The sequence below is a fragment of the Podarcis pityusensis genome, assembly GCF_964106645.2.
Source record: "Podarcis pityusensis genome assembly, chromosome: 9".
Lineage (NCBI taxonomy): Eukaryota > Metazoa > Chordata > Lepidosauria > Squamata > Lacertidae > Podarcis > Podarcis pityusensis.
In genome coordinates, this window is record NC_138034.1 from 20,054,119 (window position 1) to 20,074,972 (window position 20,854).

The following is a 20,854-nucleotide window of genomic DNA, read 5'->3' on the forward strand; positions in this document are numbered from 1 at the left end:
CCAGATGAACCAACAAAAAACAGAGTGTGTCAAGTAGTGCAGCAATGCATCACAAAACATTGTGCTTGAGTTGCAGGTAGAGATAATGGAAATTGTTTAGGATTCCACTAATTGTTTAGGATTCCACTAATGATGGTTCTCTAAAATGAGCATAAAACCATCAACACCAATAATGCCAAGACAGGCAGGAATGCAGATCAAACATTTCATTTTACAGCAATCTAAGAGAAATATTTCAAAAAGTTACCTTCATGTTCTTTTAGAATGAATTCTATTGGGTTGCTAACCCCCAGGCCTGAACACCGAGGCAGTAGTAAAATAACTTTAACTTTCTGCAGCTTATCAGTTGGTTCAATGTTTGCAAAATCTTCACGTAGTAGCACAATATCTGAAGGGGAGGGGAGAAGAACCAAATAAGTCTGCAAGTTAGGTAAAGGTAAAGGGACCACTGACCATTAGGTCCAGTCGTGACCAACTCTGGGGTTGCGGCGCTCATCTCGCTTTATTGGCTGAGGGAGCCGGCGTATAGCTTCCGGGTCATGTGGCCAGCATAACTAAGCTGCTTCTGGTGAACCAGAGCGTTCTAAAACAAATGGGTCAATTTTGAATTTATTACTTAATCATTAATTAGTGTATATACCCTTCCATGTCAAATGGCTTCTAAGTGGTATGAATAGTGCTAACACATGCTTACTTTTACACTCCATCTGTGCAAACAAGTCCTTCAGTTCAGCTTCCTTTGCCAAAGACTTTACTCCACATACAAACACTTTGGAAGTCATCTGATTTGTCAGCACCGACATATGAGCCACAGTGAGCCATGAACCCATGTGTGCTATTAAGATGTCATCATCCATATTCAGCAAGGCCTTTGCCGAATGGACGGCAAGACTCCTGGATTTATCCTAAGAATTAAGCAGAGATGCCCAATTAAGAAAAGGGTGATTGACAAATTATTTAAGCAGCAAAGCTTGTTTATTTCTGCAGGGCCAGCACCCAAGTAAAAAGGCATTTCAAGAAAACTGAATTTGCCATTTCGAATGTGCAGCCGTTACTCAGTTTCTGCTTGTAATCTAAACCAACTGGTTAACGTATGGGCCCAGCCATGTGATTACATACAGCCCTGTAGTATGGAAAGTGTGGCATGCAGTTTGGGAAAATTTCCCAACAGAAGGGGCTTCAAACATAACGTGCTAAATTCCACACGTGTTCCAAGTGATCATCCATGTAGTTGCTTCCATATGATAAACACACCGATCATCCATGTAGTTGCTTCCATATGATAATCACACTTCCATATGACAATCACACCGATAATCACACTGCTAGGGGCGCAGTGGAAGATGGCCAACAATACCATCTCTCCGGCTCACATGAGGTAATTAAGAGGCTAATATGGGAGTAATTAGCCTCCCGAGTTTTCCCGGGGGGAATGGGAAAACACTGCCTCGTCTGCGGATGCCTATAAATCACCCCCGAGTTTGAAAGAAGGAGGGGGTGAGGGCACTAGACGGAAAGCCCTTGTGTGAGTTTTTCGCTCTCCCGGACGCTACTTCTGATCACGACCTGGTTGCAGGAGCTCAAGATAAATAATTAGAGAAGAGCAAATGCACATGTTTCGAGTGAAGAAAGGGAGTATTGACTGCTAACTGAATTGACCTCTGTGAAGCTGAGCGACGGGTCGGACTGAACAGGAAATTATATCAAAGAAGACTACATCAAAGATGTCGGTATGTCGGAATGGGGCGGAAAGGAGGGGGAAAACTTTTCTTTTTTTCGCTATGTGATTACCTAACAACCCCCCCCTAAGAAGAACCGTTGCAATGACCGATAACAAGTGAGATGGAATAATGAACTGTGTGGAAATAAATCATTAACTAAAGGCTTTGCTTTGTGGAAGATCTGGAAAGGAAATGGAAGGCTTTTGAGATGACACAATTCTAAAAGAGAATCGCCATGACAGGCTCTGTTGCAGGATTGACAGTCAAGAGGGGGAGGAAGCCACGGCTTTGTTATCATATTTGACTCTGCGTTTGATCAGACAGAACCCCCCTGAAAAGATTGATGTTGGAGCAACAGGTCTGGGAAAGCTAATGAGCGGACGCTGAGATTGTATTTTATGGAAATGCTGAAATGGTGTTTGCCGTTTGAATACGACTTTTGGATTAATGTGAAAATCCACACAGGACTACAACAACGTTGGTTTCAACTCGCTTGTGGAGACTTTCAGAGGTTATAAAGAAAGGAAAAAAATACGGTAACAAGAAAATTGAAAGATGATTTGTAAAGGAAAACAACAAAGAGATGAATGGACAGAACTGTGAACATCAATGCAGCAGAAATATGAGAGGATTGGACCCTTTCTGAGCTCGAAGTATGGGTACCCCCAACAAAAATTTAAAATTCAGTTTTGTCATTTGGAACTAATGTGATTTGATTGGTTTGTTAATAAAAATTATTTTAAAAAAAAGAGATAATCACACCGATTTTTGCAAGGCATATGGTGCCAATACAGAGGCAGGCTGGTGACTTCCGGTGCTCCCTGCCTTAATGGGTACAGCTCCCACATTAGCGGAGGTCATTTGAAGAGGAAAACAAGGATGATTTTGAGGGTAATTGTCCTTGCAAGCTCCCCCCCAGGGCCCAGGGGGAGTGAACTTCACCCACAGATTGTCTTGATACCTGGGCTCTCGCTCCGGCATGGAATCCGGGAGGCAGGAGGACACTGGGTGCCAAAGCACTTCGCCTATCGGTAACCCCCCGACACAGCCATTAAGATGCAGAGGCTCTTCTGTTTATTAGGATGAAATTGGCTCTAATTTACAGACAGGTGCAGAATGGATGGGACAAGATTATAAATTGCCAAGTGAATCAGCTACTGAGTCTCAACGTTTCAAATTAGAAAGATTTCCTTCATAGAAAGATACAGTATGTGAGGAGGGAGGGAAGCCTTTACCCTTTCTTTATATACACCATGTTTGCTACATAAATGATTCGGCAAACCTCCCCCTGAATGCCAACAAACTGATAAAAAGCAAGAGGAGAAACAAGAGAGTAGGATTATATTTATGGATTAATATGAAAATAGAACTGTGTGAGAACATCGAAAGACCTGAACCACAGCTTCCCAGATTGTAACTCATGTCTCTTAGTCACCTCAGACCCTACACTTGACACTGAACAAAGAAAACTATAGCGAGTCCAGAGTAAAGCTGCCCCCAATGAAGCTCAAGTTTCAAGGACGTCATAGCTAGTCCTTCTACTCCAGCATTCAAGGTTATCACATTTAGTTCATAACGTGAGGGCCTTTCAAAATTAAAGCACTTACTTACAATGAAGTAAATGTGCTTAACTTGCCTTAAGGACATCCAGTGTCAGTTGCATGATATCCCTAGAACCCATATCAGGTGAAAGGGGCTTAGTAGGCTTGATGTTCAGAGATGAGGAACAATGGGCCAGAAGAAAATTCAAGGAGTGTGTGCACGAGTGCCTATAAATCACCTTGCAATAAAAGTGGTACTCCAGTGGTTGGCTGTAATGAAAAGCACCATATCCAAAGACTGAAAAGAGATGATGTCATAGGACAAAGGAGAGGCAAGAACAGAAGTTGTGTAATCATAACAGCACGCAAATACAAGACAACAGAAAACAATGGTTGTGAACTGAAGTTAAATCAAAAACTAGCAATAAACTACTGAAGACTGTAGAGAGAGATAGTTTCAGACCCAGAATTTAATGTAATTCAAGCTAATGATATTACTGCAAAGTTTCACAAACAGATTTTTTCAGTTTGGAGCTTCTTGCTAAACAGTTTGGTGACTATTGACAAGCAAGTCTTCCGAGTCAACTGTAAAAACTTCACTACAGCTGTGGTCAAATTAGTGATGTTCTTTGTGGAAGAAGATAAGCATTTTAACAAACGCACGCAACACGTCAAAACAGATTTTGCAGAAGTTTGCAAGCATAGCCATAGCACCACAGTTTATTTAAATTGCTCTTTTCTTTTAACAAGACATTGAAAAGAAATAGAAACATGCAACACAGAAAGACTATGAAGCATGAAGTTAGGACATTTATTTCAGTTTCATGTTAACATACCTGCAATAAGAGCTTGTAATCAGAAAACAGCTGCAGAGTAAGAAGCTTTTCTTTAAGAGTAGAAGGAAAAATGAGTACGTCTTCACAGTGCTTATCTAGGCAATATGAATAGCCACCAAAACTGGAGACCGATTCCACTCTAGTGAATCCCTCCTTGTGTAAAGTGCTATGAACATCTTCAAGGCTGTTGAAGAAACACAACTGTTTAATATAAGTGCTTAATATAAAAGTAAGAAATCACTTGTACTTGCATCTGAAACACTACAGATATTAGCATTAATTTAATTTGTTGTTGCTCACTACCCTGCTACACATAGTTACACATTTCCTGTACATACAAGCTTCCTTCCCTGGGACTTGCAAATACAGTGGTACCTCGGGTTAAGAACTTAATTCGTTCTGGAGGTCTGTTCTTAACCTGAAACTGTTCTTAACCTGAAGAACCACTTTAGCTAATGGGGCCTCCTGCTGCCGCTACGCCGCTGCTGCACGATTTCTGTTCTCATCCTGAAGCAAAGTTCTTAACCCGAGGTAATATTTCTGGGTTAGCAGAGTCTGTAACCTGAAGCGTATGTAACCGGAAGCATATGTAACCCGAGGTACCACTGTACAAAGTTCTTAAAATGCTGAATATGCACCCCACAGAAATAATTCTCCGTGGTTCTACCTGTACCAGGTTCAACAAAGTCTGAAGCTGTTCCCTTTCCCGAACAACTTTCTCAGATCCCTTACTGGAAAGATCTGCTCTTCCCTAGAGCAACATGCCACTGCTAAGCTGAGTATAAAGATCCACATGGCCTAGTTCAGCTCTAATCCCTCCAAGCTTACATACTCAACTTGGGGTTGCTCCCAAAATAGTGATGCTGAATGTATAGTAGCAGGTAAATATCGAGACGCTGAATCAGACAGCTAGACTTTGGGGTCACTTCCAAATGACCTTTTTATCAAGTAGGCATCCTCATCACTTTACACAAAGTTTGTAAAGAAGTAGATGAGTTCCCGTTGTTCGGTCCCTGCTCCTGCCAACCTAGCAGTTCGAAAGCACATCAAAGTGCAAGTAGATAAATAAGTACCGCTCCAGCGGGAAGGTAAATGGCGTTTCTGTGCGCTGCTCTGGTTCGCCAGAAGCGGCTTAGTCATGCTGGCCACATGACCCGGAAGCTGTACGCCGGCTCCCTCAGCCAATAAAGCGAGATGAGCGCCGCAACCCCAGAGTCGGCCACAACTGGACCTAATGGTCAGGGGTCCCTTTACCTTTACCTTTAGAACAACACTGGCTTTCTATTAAGTATTCTGTGTTCCTTATAGTAAAAACTCAAATTCTGGGGGGAAGTGGGTTTGTTGTGCAAGGGTGCCAAATCAACTTTAGTTGTGCAGCCTGAAATTGCCAGTATGTGATTTAATGCCACCTAAGAAGACACAGTCTGAAAGGCCCTTGGGAGAGCATTCATTGCTTTTGGTATCTAACAAAAATGTGTACTCTCGTTTGGCAAAGCTTGTATCTCCCGTTTCTGTTTGCTGCTCGTGTCTAAATAAGACTGATTTTAATGTGTCGCACAGGAATACAAGGAAGCAGTTGCACTGTTGGGCATCCAGATGTAGAAATATGGTTCTAAAGTCTCTAGGTGAAAGCCGGAGCTGGCAAGAATTGGCAGGAACAACATTTGTAAGTTGCAGTTGCTGCTGCTGTAAGCAAGGGAATCAGCAGATTCAACATAAAGGGTGCAATGGCATACACAACAGTGTGTTTTGGTAGTTAAAATAGGCAGGTACAGACTACCAACAAAAGAACATTCCACTCACATTCACCACTAAGTTTAGAGTACTAGGACAATGTTATGGAGCTTTCAAGAAAACCATTTAATTTACTTGCCACCAGCACATTTTCACATGGAGAATATGCTTATATTATCTATGAGCATGTGATATAATTATGGAAGAAGCAAATATTTAAAACAGACATGCTACACTAGCAAGCTTTCAACCTCACCTTATTTTAAGTGAATTGATCCACACATACAAGGGTAGTGTGGAAGCCCTTTGTTCTTGTTTCCTTATTGTTTCTGGCAGAATGTGTTCTAGAGAAAGAGCATCGTGTTTGATTCGACATCTTGCTAATGCAGCGGCCAGTTTTGTCTTAAAGCTATAGATTAAAAGAAGGATATGGATAAATCTTGTTATAAGCTTAATTCGTGATTATTTAATCTTGCAAAATCCTGTTTCCTTGCAACAATCAATACTGGTATTGAAATACATAAGAGAAAATTATGGCCAACTCCTCTGTCCCCAGGGCATTTACAGCTAGAGAAATCATCAGAACAGATTCAGGTTGTGCTATAATGGACTGATCTGCTCCACGTTTACTAAGCCAGAAGTGGGGAACATAACCCTCCAGATCTTGTTTTTCTATTATTCCCAACAACACTGACTATGCCACTGGGGCTCGAAGACCAACATCTGGAGAGCCAGTTTTCTCACCACTCTTCCCTCTATTCCCTAGTTTAGCAAGCCAGGACCTGGATCAGATGTTCAGAGCATGATTAGTTTCATTCTTTATCAATTGTCCCCACCCACACCCCATGACATCTCCTCTGCAAATACTCCAAAGCCTTTTGCTTTGCTCAACAAAGGGTAAGTTGTCACTCAAGTCCCCAGCTCTCTTACAACTGGCCAGCAGCAGATGCTCTTCCCTCTAGAGATCATTAGACACATCTCTGTGCAAAGCTGCAAAGCCTTCCCCCATTCCTAGACACTCACCAGGAAGATTTGATAGCCCTCTTTGTTGACCCTTTGCTCCCAATCCTCTTGAACAAAAGTTCATATGGTAAGCAAACAGAAGAAATGTCAGTAATTACTTTGGTCCACTGAACAAGAAAGGGGCTGGATGGGTTGCTGAAGAAATGGGTGTTGGTAGCTTTTAGATCCAGCTGTACGACTGCATCTGTTGATATAGTTTGCCAAGCTAAAAATGCTGTTTTTCTAAATGTCCAGTGGGTTGAAGGAGGGTGATACATGCTTCTTGATAATAACACACTCAATAATTTAAACCACTTAGTATGAGTTCTTTTAACCCCTAGTTCAGTATGGTAAAAACTGCCCATGGTCCCTTTAATGGCCCATCAACGTCCCACCCCAAAGCCTCATCTAGGCTACTGAAGAACAGCTTGTCAGAAGCAGGTGGGAAGGGAAAGGAGCCTGTCGCCAGGCAGAATGAAAAGGAAGGGAAAGTGCCAGTGAGAATCTCGGCATATGAGTCGTGTTGAGTCATTCTTCCCCTGCAGCTCTGTTTCTAGGCTAGCAGCAACAAAAGAAACCACGATACGAAGCCTGCATGCTGCAACAAGCCAGAGTTAATTCAGGCCAAGATTCACAACCCAATGTTAAGCTGTGATTTTCGATCCCAGATTGTTGGTTCCAAATGAAACTAGGTTTTAGTAAGCCTGGTAAGGATCATAGATGCAAACAAACCAGAGACAAGTTAAACATTAGAGCAGCCCTGCTGGATCACATCAAAAGACCTCTATTGTCCAGCATATTGTCTCAAAAGTACCCAGTTAGCTACCTCCTAGAAGACCACAAGGACATAAGCGCAATGTCACTTGTAAGGTCCCCAAACTGGTTTTCAGCCATCATGACTAGAAGCCATTATCCTCCATGAATTTGTCCAATCCCCTTTTAAAGCTGTCTACATAGTTGGATTCCATGGTTTAGATACGTCCTGAATGAAGTTCATTTTTTCTGTCCCAAACTTCCCCCCATTCAGCTTTTATGGATGACCCCCTAGCTCTAGCAATATGAGAGATAAACCTCTGTCCACTTTGTTCACACAAGACATAATTTTATGCAGCTCTACCATATCCTCCCCCTTACTCATTTTTTTTCTGAATTAAAAAGCCCCAGAGCTATAACTGAGCCTCTCTCTCTTTGCAGTTTTTCCTGCTCCCAGCAGTCTTCCTAATCTCCTGAAAAGGCCATTGGGGGAAGGCTGGAAACAATTGGTAGCAACACCAAGGAAGTCTATCCTCTGTATTCTTGTGGAAGCATTTTTCTCTTCTATATAGAAGTGAACAGGGTGTTGACTTACTTTCCCAAGATAATATGAGATTGAAAGAAACAGAGTTCAGAACAGAGTTAATATCCCATGGAGGGAGCAGCACCAGTTGGAGGCAGGGCCCCTCTGCTCTCCCCTCTTCCAAATGCTGAAGGGAGAAGTGGGAGCACAGGGAATTTGGTGTTGCACAGGAACATAAGGTCCAGATTGGTAGATTGGCTCCACCACACAGCACTGAACTTCCCACACCTTGCCCCACACCACTCTGGTAAGCGCCAGAGACACAATGTGTTTGGAAGTCAGGGAATCAGCAGCACCCCACCCCTGAATGGGGGAAGTTTGGGACAGAAAAATACTGGGGGGAAGCATTATATTATTCTAATCAACCTGAAATCAATCAGTCTAACTGATTGTGAAGCCCGACATGAGATTTCACATCCGAAAATTGTTCAGTACTTGCTATCAGATGAGAATCCGTCTACTTTCTTGTACATATACCTGCAAAGATAACGCTCAACTTCCTGGACTTCTGCTATTTGTTCTTCATCATCAATGTTTTCGCGAGCTTCAAATTTTCGATCTTGGAGATCATACAGCATCACAACAACTAGACTGGTCAATTGGTCTGACTGCAAAAAGAGAGAATCTCCATGTGGCAAGATAGGAAAGCAACAAAAAAGAATACCCAAATGCTAAATCTGCAGCACAACCCTCCAAACAGACAGAAGAGGTTCCTACATATTATAGTGACATGGGTGGTGTTGTGGTCTAAAACACTGAGCCTCTTGGGCATGCCAATCGGAAGGTCGGCAGTTTGAATTCGCACAATGGGGTGAGCTCCCATTGCTGTCCCAGCGCCTGCCAACCTAGCAGTTTGAAAGCACACCAGTGCAAGTAGATATAGGTACTACTGCAGCAGGAAGGTAAACGGCATTTCCGTGCACTCTGACTTCTGTCATGGTGTCCTGTTGCACCAGAAGCAGTTTAGTCATGCTGATCACATGACCCAGAAAAGCTGTCTGTAGACAAACGCCAGCTCCCTCAGCCTGAAGCGAAATGAGCACCGCACCCTATAGTCGCCTTTGACTGGACTCAACCGTCCAGGGGTTCTTTACCTTTATACATATTATAGTGCAAAAAACACAACTGTTCAGATGCTGACTTTTAAAAATGGGGACTAATAAAAATGGGGGACTAATAAAAAAATGAAAACTATTTTTCTGAACCTTTTGAAATACTTCTAATTGTTAAAATAAACCAGAAGGCTCTCTTCAGTTTTAGAACCACTAGTTCCCAGTAGGCCATGATTTTTAATTTTTTATTTATAGTACACACGCACAGTGAAGCCAGCAGTCCAGTAATCGCAGAATTTAAGAAAGCTTTTTAAAATGCAGTTTACAACCCCAGGGCACATGTGGAGCAGCTATGATCTTCAGATCTCTTGAATACAATCAACTGCAATGCTAGCCTTCCAATAGCAAAACAAACCTGAGTGTGGGGTATCATTTTCTTTGTTTACTCAAAATAAATTGCTGTGCACTTTCCTCATTTTTATTGGCTTTTTCCTGTCCACCACTACCAATTTTTCTAAAGTTACATTGAAAGTGTGAACTGATAGCATTTTATTTGCTTAAAATAAATATGTGTTGTTTCTTTTTTCATGTTGTATAGCTCTAGGCTTGCCATATGTCAGGAAAGTTCCTGACATGTCCTGGTTTTCAGGTATAAAAATGGCGTCAAGGGGAAATTTTGCCAAATTGCCAAAATGTCAGAGAAAACCTGGATGTATGGCAACACAGGGGGGAAAGCAGCAGAAAGAGCTCCAAAAGCTTGCCCCCCCCCCAAAAAAAAAGCTCAAGAATTTGGGTTTGTTCCCAAAAATAGCCCAACAACTTTGCGGGTGTCGGGAATTTTACTTTCTCAAATATGGCAACCCTATATAGCTCAGGGAAACCTAATTATCAGTGATCAAATCGGCAGGCTTCTGCCATATATGTTTATGAATACATGTGTCACAGGTATGTTGTGTGTTTGTGTGTGTATGGGGGGGGGGGGATTCTGAAACTCAAGAATTAGACACGCAAGTCCATTTTTCTTTGAACACAAGCCAGTCCTTAAAGCTTTATATTCATCTGCACACAAAGAACATGGATTATTTCCTTTTTAAATTAGTTACTCATCTAGTGATGTGTAAAGTGAGTGCATTAGTAAGTTATCTGCACAGGGTAATTTAAGCAAACAAGGTACAACAAACACAAAACAAAATATTTACTCACTATTGACTGCATTGGATAAATGCCACTGTCTAGCAATATAGTTTCAAGAACATCTTGATCTACAGACAAAAAAGATGGTAGAAGCGATCTTCAAATTATTACAGCATTTGCTTTTTAAAAAAATTGTAGCAATCAGTAACATTTAAACATTTCTAAGGTGAATTCTGAAAATATGTGTGAATAAGTGTGAATAAAATTTAGTATTCCATGAGTATAAATCATGTGTTTAATGTCACAAGATGTACAAGACCATAAGTGGCAATATTTGCACATCTCACTAAACAATGTGCCACTCAGAACTCGTCCCACCGAAACTATGGTTCCACAGAAAGAATGGCAAGCCATTTCCCAACTTTACTCATAGGTTGATTTAGTTACATTAGCAGGCTGTGATCACTTCTCTAGCTGCAGTTTTTCCCCTTGGGCTCAGGAAGCAGCCCCCTCTCAGTTGCTGTCTCTGGTCATGATGCTGTCCCTGAGTAACACCATGGTTTAGTGCAAAGTGCATAAGGCATAAATCTAGAACTAGATTTCTCCTCTACCCCTTCCTCCTCCTGCAAAGGAAGGCTTTTGGCTTTAGTTAGCCATGTATTCCCATAGGATTCTTCATTTACACCAGCTATGGTCAGTTTCAAAATGAGCCAACTTCAATGTAATTTATAGTACCTGCCTTTAAAAAATACACACACAAGGTACACACAAACTTTTATCCCCATAATGAAATACAATCTATTGGCTGAAGTGGACATGTAAGAGAGAGGGGGGGAAATCTCTCTAATTGTGTACACAGGTTCTTAAAAGTCAAGAACTGCAAAACACAAGAGCAGGAGTGCACACAAATGTTGTTGGAACACATTCCTTATTAATAGCACAGTACATAACATCTTGTTCAAAAGAAAGCTTGTGTCCATGGAAAGGTAGAAGGAAAATCACAAGGCACCTCCCCCCCCCGCCCCCAGTGTTTAACAACCGGATACCTGGCCTTGTTCCCATCCATGGTACTTTTAATGGACTATTGCTGTCTTGTTGACTGTTATAGTTTCAAGAACACAGAAGCACAGCACTTACTAAGTTTAATTTTTAGATTCATGGAAGTATTTGTGATTACGCTTTGCCTAGGATTTTCCTCTGTTTAAGCACCACATTATATTCAATTTCAACTAGGAATGTGGATTATTAATGCTGGGCAGAAATAGTTTCTCCTCCCTGCATGAGCGATAAAAGCTGATGTCACCATATTTTAGGTTGTTGCCATGGACGCCAATAGCTTTCCCTCCACTTCTGCATACCAATTCAGACATGCTTATCTCAGTTCAGCAAGTTGGCAAGGTAACCTCCCTCACCCTCCTTAATTTCCTATTGGCATCTCAATGTCTGAATACTGTGCACTTTCCACCACAGCTTGTCCCTCTTAAAGATAAAAAGAACTGACTTTTGAGGGAAAGAAATATATTTTGGTGACTGCCTACATATGCCTGTTTATTAGCTAAATGTCACTTTTGTCAGAGACTTGGTGTGTGTCTGCGTGTGCTCTTGTTTCATAAATGCATGCAGAAAACCAGAAAGTTCTCCAATCAATGGATCTACTAGGGCTGGTTCATAATAAATTAAGTTATGCAAAGCATACACCAGTTTTCTTAAGAAGAATAACCATGGACTTTTTAAAGACTTCTTTAAAAGTCTTTTTAAAACCATGTATACGTGGTTCTGATTATTTCCCCACATGTTGTGTGATGTCCCTGCTACAAAATTAAAATTTGGCAGATGGGCAGAGTAGGGAGCTCTTTTTCAAAGATCAAGGAATGTTTCAGAATTGGACTAGGGTTGGGTTTGACAGTAAAACCAACCCTAGACCATAGGGCTGGACTATAATTAATTTGTGGGAAACAGCACTAGAGCAGTCACTCAAACAGTCTGTCAAAGGTGAAGGCCAGCCACTTCTCAGCAGACAGACAAAATAAAAAAGGATACATATATGTGCTGAAGATGATCCAAAGCAATGTGGAATGTAACATATAGATGAGATAGAGGAAGATACAGATGTATGGAGGAAAGGGAAATGCAGATTATGCCAAGCTTACAAATAACCACCACCACCACCCCAGATCACCCAGTGGTTACATCCAAGTAAAAACCGAAATAGCGTATCACCTAAGCTGTATGTTTTGTTAGCTGAGCATTGCTCAGGCTAAATGTACTGCTCCAGAAAGCCCGAGCCAAACATGCACACATCCTGTCTTTTTTTCCTCTTTTTTCTACTTAAAGCTATTAGCCCTCTAAGGAAGGAAAGGAATAGAGACACAAGACACATGTAATGTGAAGTAGTTGATTCTCCCCTAGAAAGCAGTGGTCTCTCAGGAGCAGGCTGTCCTTCATCCCTTGGAAGCATATATAACCTGCTTTTTTTCTTTTTAAGCCTTGGGCAGAAAGGCAGAGAAAAATCTGCCAAGCACGCAGTCATAGTTGTTGCAAACTGATCATTGGCACATATTCTTGATTAAAATAAACTCATTCAAGCCCTAAATATTCAAGATTTGCAAAAGAGAAATGAAACACCATTGTGTGGTTGAAAGAGAGACAGAAATGAGACTCTGCTCTCTATGCCAACTAGATTAGCTACAAATTACATAGTTCTAAACACAAAGGTGAATTATGTACACATTTTAGTTTAATGGTTGGGGTGGAAAGTAGAAAAATTAGGACAGGCTTTCTACTTACATTTTAGAGCACTAAAAGCCAGTTCATAGGACAAACGCTGGAATTGTTCATCTTTGAAATCAGGAAGAGAAGGTAGTGGCCCATGTCCATATTTTACCAATATTTTATCTTGAGGCTTTTCATTATGAATGCCCTGAAAGATGTTGGCAGCGTTTAGGTAAATGGAGTCCTGATAGCCATTTTTCTCAAACAGGCTTGTTGAGCTTTTTTCAGAAATTACTTCTCCGTTTGAAAAATTCATCTCGTGGAGACTTGAAGAGTCACTTGCAATATAAACATTTGAATGCCCCAAGCTACTTCTGAGAACCGGCATTGTTTCGGTACTGATGTATCAGTATATAGAAGGGTAGCAAGTAAGACTCCGAAGATCCCTGTGGAAATATGAGTTGTATATTAATTGCAACAAATCCGTTGACAAGCATGTTGTTGACTTTTTTTTGTATTCTTCTTTGAAAAGATAATCATCTAATCATTTTGTCTAGGTGGCTAACACAGTAGACATCACTAGCAGGAACAAATATTATTTATTATTATTATTATTATTATTATTATTATTATTTATACCCTGCCCATCTGGCTGGGTTTCCTCAGCCACTCTGGGTGGCTCCCAACAGAATAATAATAATAATAATAATAATAATAATGTGATAAATTTCCCTAAACAGGGCTGCCTTCAGATGTCTTCTAAAAAAGTCAGTTGTTTTTTTCCTTGAGATCTGATGGGAGGGAGTTCCACAGGGTGGGCGCCACTACTGAGAAGTGTGGTACACCCTCTGCCACTGCAGAGAGGTATGGCAGGACCCTCTGGCCCCGCGGCGAGGCCCAGCAAGGCCCACCACCACCCCAGATACATATTGGGATATATAAAGATATCATTCAGGCCTTATCATGGGACTGAAACTGCCTTGGTCACACTGGTTGATGATCTCCGGCGGGCTAGGGACAAAGGTGAGAGCTGTTTCCTAGTTCTGCTGGATCTCTCAGCGGCATTTGATACCATCGACCATAACATCCTTCTGGACCGTCTTGAGGGGCTGGGAGCACTGTTATACAGTTGTTCCGCTCCTTTCTCCTGGGCCGTGTTCAGAAAGTGGGGGGGGGGGTGAGTGTTCAGACCCCTGGGCTCTCACTTGTGGGGTGCCTCAGGGTTCTATCCTCTCCCCCATGCTTTTCAACATCTATATGCAGCCGCTGGGAGAGATCATCAGGGGGTTTGGGCTGGGTGTTCATCAGTATGCGGATGATACCCAGCTCTACCTCTCTTTCAAATCAGAGCCAGTGAAGGCAGTGAAGGTCCTATGTGAGTGCCTGGAGGCGGTTGGAGGTTGGATGGCGGCTAACAGATTGAGGTTGAATCCTGACAAGACAGAAGTACTGTTCTTGGGGGACAGGAGGCGGGCAGGTGTGGAGGATTCCCTGGTCCTGAATGGGGTAACTGTGCCCCTGAAGGACCAGGTGCGCAGCCTGGGAGTCATTTTGGACTCACAGCTGTCCATGGAGGCACAGGTCAAATCTGTGTCCAGGGCAGCTGTTTACCAGCTCCATCTGGTACGCAGGCTGAGACCCTATCTGCCTCACGGACTGCCTCACCAGAGTGGTGCATGCTCTGGTTATCTCCCGCTTGGACTACTGCAATGCGCTCTACGTGGGGCTACCTTTGAAGGTGACCCGGAAACTACAACTAATCCAGAACGCGGCAGCTAGACTGGTGACTGGGAGCGGCCACCGAGACCACATAACACCGGTCTTAAAAGACCTACATTGGCTCCCAGTACATTTCCAAGCACAATTCAAAGTATTGGTGCTGACCTTTAAAGCCCTAAACGGCCTTGGCCCAGTATACCTGAAGGAGCGTCTCCACCCCCATTGTTCTGCCCGTACCCTGAGGTCCAGCGCCGAGGGCCTTCTGGCGGTTCCCTCATTGCGAGAAGCAAGGCTACAGGGAACCAGGCAGAGGGCCTTCTCGGTAGTGGCGCCCGCCCTGTGAAACGTCCTCCCATCAGATGTCAAAGCGATCAACAACTACCTGACATTCAGAAGACATCTTAAGGCAGCCCTGTTCAGGGAAGTTTTTAATGTGTGATTTTAGTGTATTTTTGGTTTCTGTGGAAGCCGCCCAGAGTGGCTGGGGAAACCCAGCCAGATGGGTGGGGTACAAATAATAAATTATTATTATTATTATCATCATCATCATCATCATCATGATATTTAGCGGGTGATATATCGCGATGTTGAAAACCAGATATCGCCTAGTTCTACATATATTTTCTAGGAAAATCCCTATATTGATCCTGTACCACCTTCCAATACCGAGTCCTAGACCTAGATCCTCAAACTGAAACAACCAAGGATACAATGCACCTGCAGAAAGATGGGACACACACTAGAAGTTAATCACAGAATCCCCCCACCCCAGACCAGGGCTGTATTTGGTTGAATTTAAGCTGCACACAAGAACAAAATGAGAATGGGCGGACACACCTTGCTCTGCTCCACAGGTCTTCAAGTACAAGGAAAGTTTTCATAAAGAAAGTTTAGATAAGCAAGTTAAGTACAAAACACTTGAGAAACACTGTGGTGCTGCCAATTGGACCCCCATCACCAGATGTTGTTGGACTCCAACTCCCATCAGTCCCAGCCGGATTTATGATGATGGGAGGGCACCACACTAGCTATCCCTGGCAGGTACATATGTCAAATCAGCAGGTGTAAAACGAAAGCAGCTTGCTACCACTCAGCTCTGATCAACTAACTGAGCCTGGTGACAGATATATGTATGCACAATCAAAATGTTTTGACTGGAAACCTTTAGTAAAATGGAGGCCAAGAAGAACCTCTTTGGCAACCTGATCCTAGGAACCACAGGACCAGCAACTACCTATGCTGGCTCCAGAACAAAAAATACCAAGCCACTGAAATGCTGCAGCTTGTAATATGACCTAACCCTAGTTACTGCAAAAATATAATCATGTACAATAAAGTCATTTTGCAGAGCCAAAGGCGGTAACGGTGGCATGACTGGAGGCAATGCAACACAGGTTTGTATTTTGTGATCTGTTGCCATTATGCTGCATACAGATTGAGGTAGAAAGCCAGGAAAGAGTTATAATATAACAATAGCCATCCCTAAAAGCCTTGTGGCCAGCAAAGAGTATGTCTAAGCAAGGCTTTTTTAAAGCAAGTTTTAGAACAGCACAGTGGTATGAGATTATAATTCACACATAAAGTGTGGACCACAACACCACATCTGTGTGCTTTCTTCCTGTGGGCATGCATGGTTTATTGATTAGTCACATTCCAGGACATTTGGAAACCAACATATACCTGGATAAAATCTTCAGGACTAGTACTCTGACAGCACTAATGCAGAAGAGCGTTATTGTTTTCATACTAGAAACACTGGTGAACACTCTGTATAGTAGCAGCAGACATGTCTTTGGCAGAGGGAGGAGAAATGGATATGCTTTTAAAATCCCTGTTTAAGTACTGTGCTTGTAGGTTGCTATCACAGGATTGTAACCAAGAGGCTGCTAAGACAGGAGATATGTCCACACAAGATGATGCTGTAGTATAGCTATGTCAGTGTGAGCCAGTATTTGAGCAACCATAGCTCTGCTCACATAAAGGACTAAGATTTATTATTTGGGGGGAGGTGACTGAGATGTGACCCAAGGCCATTTTCTATTTTAAGTAAATTCAGCTGTCGCACTTTGCATATGCTGTCCCCCGATTCGTATAAGTTTATGTTGTTGATGACAAGCACAGCATTACAAGAACCATTTCCTCATCAACTAGGAAAGCGTAATGACCGTTTAATATAAACAGCAGCCACAGCATCAAGTAAAGAAGTAAACAAATCTGTTCAAAAATAAGGTAATTGTAGAACATTATATACCTGGTCAAACATAGCAAGCATAAACTGAAGTGCTATCCATAGAGATATAATCATTTGTGAAGTGGCCCTTGAAAGAATTTCTAATATTCCAAAACCTATTTACCGCATTCGCTCCATAACACGCACAGACATTTCCCCTTACTTTCTAGGAGGAAAAAAGTGAGTGTTATGGTGCAAAAAATACGGTAGTTGCTTAGTGGGACCATTCCCAGTACAGTACTAAACAATATGTTTCCTATTTTTAAAGAAACCTTCCTTACACTTTGCATGTCCACAGAAATTACATGCAGTCTACCGCAATGAAAAAGGTGGTAATGTCAGGTGAGCTGCCTTTCTGAGACACCCAAGAAAGAACATCCAAGGTATTACATCAACACGCACAAAAACTGGCAATTAGAAACTTAGATCCTGCCCACCACTCTTTCAGATTATTTCACCCCCAAAATCCACATGGATTACGCATCCTAGCAGAATAGCTTTCAAGTTTCTTCCATGTGAATTTCTTCCCATCGCTCGTTTCTCTGCACACAGAAAGCATTACGCCTTAATAACTAAGGGATATTCGTCGTTGCCAATCCCAAAACTCTTCCATCGCTTGGAAACCGACGAGACCGAAGGACAACAAGGAAATGTACATACCCACTGTTAAGAAATGACTGGAGTGCTTTATTTTCGTGGCGGTGCTTTCCTTGGTGAGACCTCTGTACTCTTCTGATCAGCTGAGAGAAAGAGAAAGGCAGGATTAAGGAAGCTTTCCCTCATCGATGAGGGAGAATACTGCACCTGTCAAATTTCTGCCGTCCTGCAGCTACTGCGTTTTAAGGTTGCCATCTTTCAAAAGAGTAAAACCAATCCCAAAGCTATCAAGCTTATATATATATATATATATATATATCTATATTGCAACAGCAGGGATGCTGTGTCCAGATTTCCCAGGACTTCAGGATCCCCTTCAATCGAAAGTCCTTTTTTTGTAAAAAGAAAAAATAATTGACAACTTTGGGGTTTGTAAAAAAAAAAAAAAAGGTTGACAGTTTGGGGGTGGTTTTGTCCTGGACCCTTGACAAGTCCATCGAAAAATCCAGTTTTGTTGGACTTGTTGAGGGTCCAAGACAAAACAAACCCCAAAGCTGTCAATCTTCTTTTCTTTTCTTTTTTCTTTTTTACAAACTAGGATTTTCAATTGAGGGACGCGTCGATACCTCCCTGAAGTCCGGGAAAATCCGGACACGTGGCGCGCACCGGTGCTGCACCTGTTGAATTCCTACCGCCCTACCAACTCCCGCGTTTAAAAGCTGTGAAGGGGGTCTGAGGAGAAAAGCGCGACGGTTCGCCTCAGCAGTGAGGCGGTTTTGGCCCCGAGTCCTTCCCGTCCCCCCTCACCCCGCGACGGACCAGCGCAGCCCTCGACGCCCTTCAGGGATGCTCCTGGGCGGGAAAGCCGGCTCGCTCTCTACCGCTTCTTCCCTCGGTCCTCCTCACCCGCCCGCCGCCGCCGCGCGACTCTCCCGGGCGGCCTCGCGCATCTCCACCCCTGGCCGACGGGGGGTGGGGGGGATTGATCCTGCTTGACCAGCGACGCGCCCGACGCTGCTCCTCTCGCGCCAGACGCCGCCTCCCAATCTCCCCCTCCAGGAGGGGAGGGGCTAGGGCGTCGCCTCGCCCCGCCCACGTGCCGCACCCGCCACCGCCGCGAGCCAAAGCCGTTGCGTTCAAATCTGGACTCGGCCATTCGCTCACCCGCGGGCGGGTGTGCGCGAGTAGGCGCGCGCGGGCCGCGGTCGGGCTTTGGTTCCCATCATTTCCCCGTGCGTTGAAACTCCCTTCGCTCTTTCCCCCCCTCTTTCTTTGCGTCCCTCCTCCGTGTCCTCACGCGCGCTTGGCGTCGCATTGTCCTCGCTCCCTCCCTGCGTGGACCGACGCTTTGGTACCGCCCGGCGATGTTCTTTCCCCCCCCCTCCGGGTTCTCTCTCTGAGGGCGGGCGGAGGCCGAGGCTTTCAGCGTAGCTCTACGCTGCTGCTTCCTTTCGCCCGTCTTATTTTATTTTACTTTTATTTATTTTTTAATTATTCATTTGGCTTTGCAAATCACACTTTTACAATCACATATCCAACATACAACATAAAAAATGGGAGGGGGCGTTATTGGATTACTGTTTTTATTTTGATTTATGTCTCGTGATCTTTTTTGTGAACCGCCCTGAGATCTCCGGCTATAGGGCGGTATATATTGAATAAAAAACAAGAGTCCAAGGAATCACCTGGACTTCGCTCCTCCCCTTTGTGGGTCCTATTGTTGGTCATTTTCTCCTGCATCGTTTATTATACTAATCCAAATCTTTTACATCTCTATTATATCCAAAATTCACCATTAAACTACAAGTGTGCTTCCAATCCTAGTAACAATTTATTATTATTATCACCGTTATTTATTTATTTTACTTACTAACAATTTTAACTGCTTACAATGGTTTTTAAGATAAATTACAAATTTGCCCCATTATTAAAATTTTGGCCTTCCTGATTTCTGATTCTTCCAGTCATTTTTGGCATTTCTGCATAATCTATCAACTTAAACTGCCATTCTTCTCTGGTGGGCTGGCAATATCCGTGCAGCCGTGGTCGCATACGTAAATAGTCTTTTCTGCTCCCTTGGGATTTCAGCACCTAAAATTCCTAAAAGAAAAGCTTGGGGGGGGGGTTAAGAAAAAGCTTATTTTAAACATTTTTTTCAACTCATTATAAATCATTTCCCAAAATTCTTTTACTACCTTACATGTCCACCACATTATAGAATGTGCCTTCTTTTTCCTTACATTTCCAGTACAGCCCTTTTCTGCACACTTTTTGATGCTCTTTATAACCATAGTCACGATAGTCATGTTTGGGGTGGAGGCAAGAAAGGTGACGACTCTGAAGAGATCTTTTTTAACACTTTTTGGAGCAGAGAACGGTAAGCTTCATAATTTAATTTTTGCACGTGCAACGCAAGAAGTGTGCCAGCAACGTAGGTTTCACAGTCTCCTTTTCTTTTTTGATAATTTTTATTAGTTTTCAATTACAGTCCAATAATAGCCTCATTATAACAATGCCAAATTACTAATACCAATCATTTTCACAGTCTCCTTTTTTCATCACCGCATTTAAGCAACTGCACAGTAAAAACTCCCATTGCAAGTGCTAACCGCACAAAGATGTCTGAATGCTGGGCAGAATTTACGTGAAGGCAAATACCACCAGCAAGGTAGTGCGTTAAAAGGAAAAGGGAGAGGTAAATTGTTTGCCCGTCTGATGATTTTGAGTTTTTGATGACATTTGTGAAAGTATAGAATTCTATTTTGAAAGCCAGAAGAGCTTCTGGAGCTGTTATCACAACCAACAGATATGAACATTTCATTTCTTTTGTTTAACCCTAAAAGTCGCATGTAAAGGGGGTGGAAAGGTAAAGGACCCCTGGACGCTTAAGTCCAGTCAAAGGCGACTATGGGGTTGTAGCGCTCATCTCACTTTCAGGCCGAGGGAGCCAGTGTTTGTCCGCAGAAAGCTTTTCCGGGTCATGTGACCAGCATGACTAAACCGCTTCTGGTGCAATGGAACACTGTGACAGAAACCAGAGCGCATGGAAACAGTGTTTACCTTCCCACCACAATGGTAGCTATTTATCTACTTGCACTGGTGTGTTTTTGAACTGCTAGGTTGGCAGGAGCTGGGACAGACCAACAGGAGCTCACCCCCATTGTGGGGGTTTGAACCGCCAACCTTCCGATCAGCAAGCCCAGGAAGCTCGGTGGTTTAGACCAGAGCATCACCCGTGTC

General features: G+C 42.9%; 1 protein-coding gene across 6 annotated transcripts in view; it reads right to left on the minus strand.

Moving 5' to 3' along the window:
• The window catches only part of NSUN7 (NOP2/Sun RNA methyltransferase family member 7), a 27,243-nt gene extending 8,444 nt beyond the window's left edge, over positions 1-18,799 (minus strand). For 2 of the 6 annotated variants that reach the window (XM_081019963.1, XM_081019958.1), the window contains exons 1-9: positions 18,521-18,721; positions 17,678-17,757; positions 13,144-13,514; positions 10,426-10,484; positions 8,648-8,778; positions 6,089-6,241; positions 4,099-4,282; positions 695-905; positions 248-388 (exon numbers count right to left, since the gene is read on the minus strand). In XM_081019963.1, coding sequence (XP_080876089.1) covers positions 248-388; positions 695-905; positions 4,099-4,282; positions 6,089-6,241; positions 8,648-8,778; positions 10,426-10,484; positions 13,144-13,456 — 1,192 coding nt within the window. In that variant the 5' untranslated portion in view covers positions 13,457-13,514; positions 17,678-17,757; positions 18,521-18,721. Of the gene's footprint in view, positions 1-247; positions 389-694; positions 906-4,098; positions 4,283-6,088; positions 6,242-8,647; positions 8,779-10,425; positions 10,485-13,143; positions 13,515-17,677; positions 17,758-18,421; positions 18,722-18,778 lie in introns of those variants that run through there. The other 4 variants (XM_081019961.1, XM_081019962.1, XM_081019960.1 and 1 more) reach the window with 4 other exon arrangements.
• Positions 18,800-20,854: the final 2,055 nt, after the last annotated feature.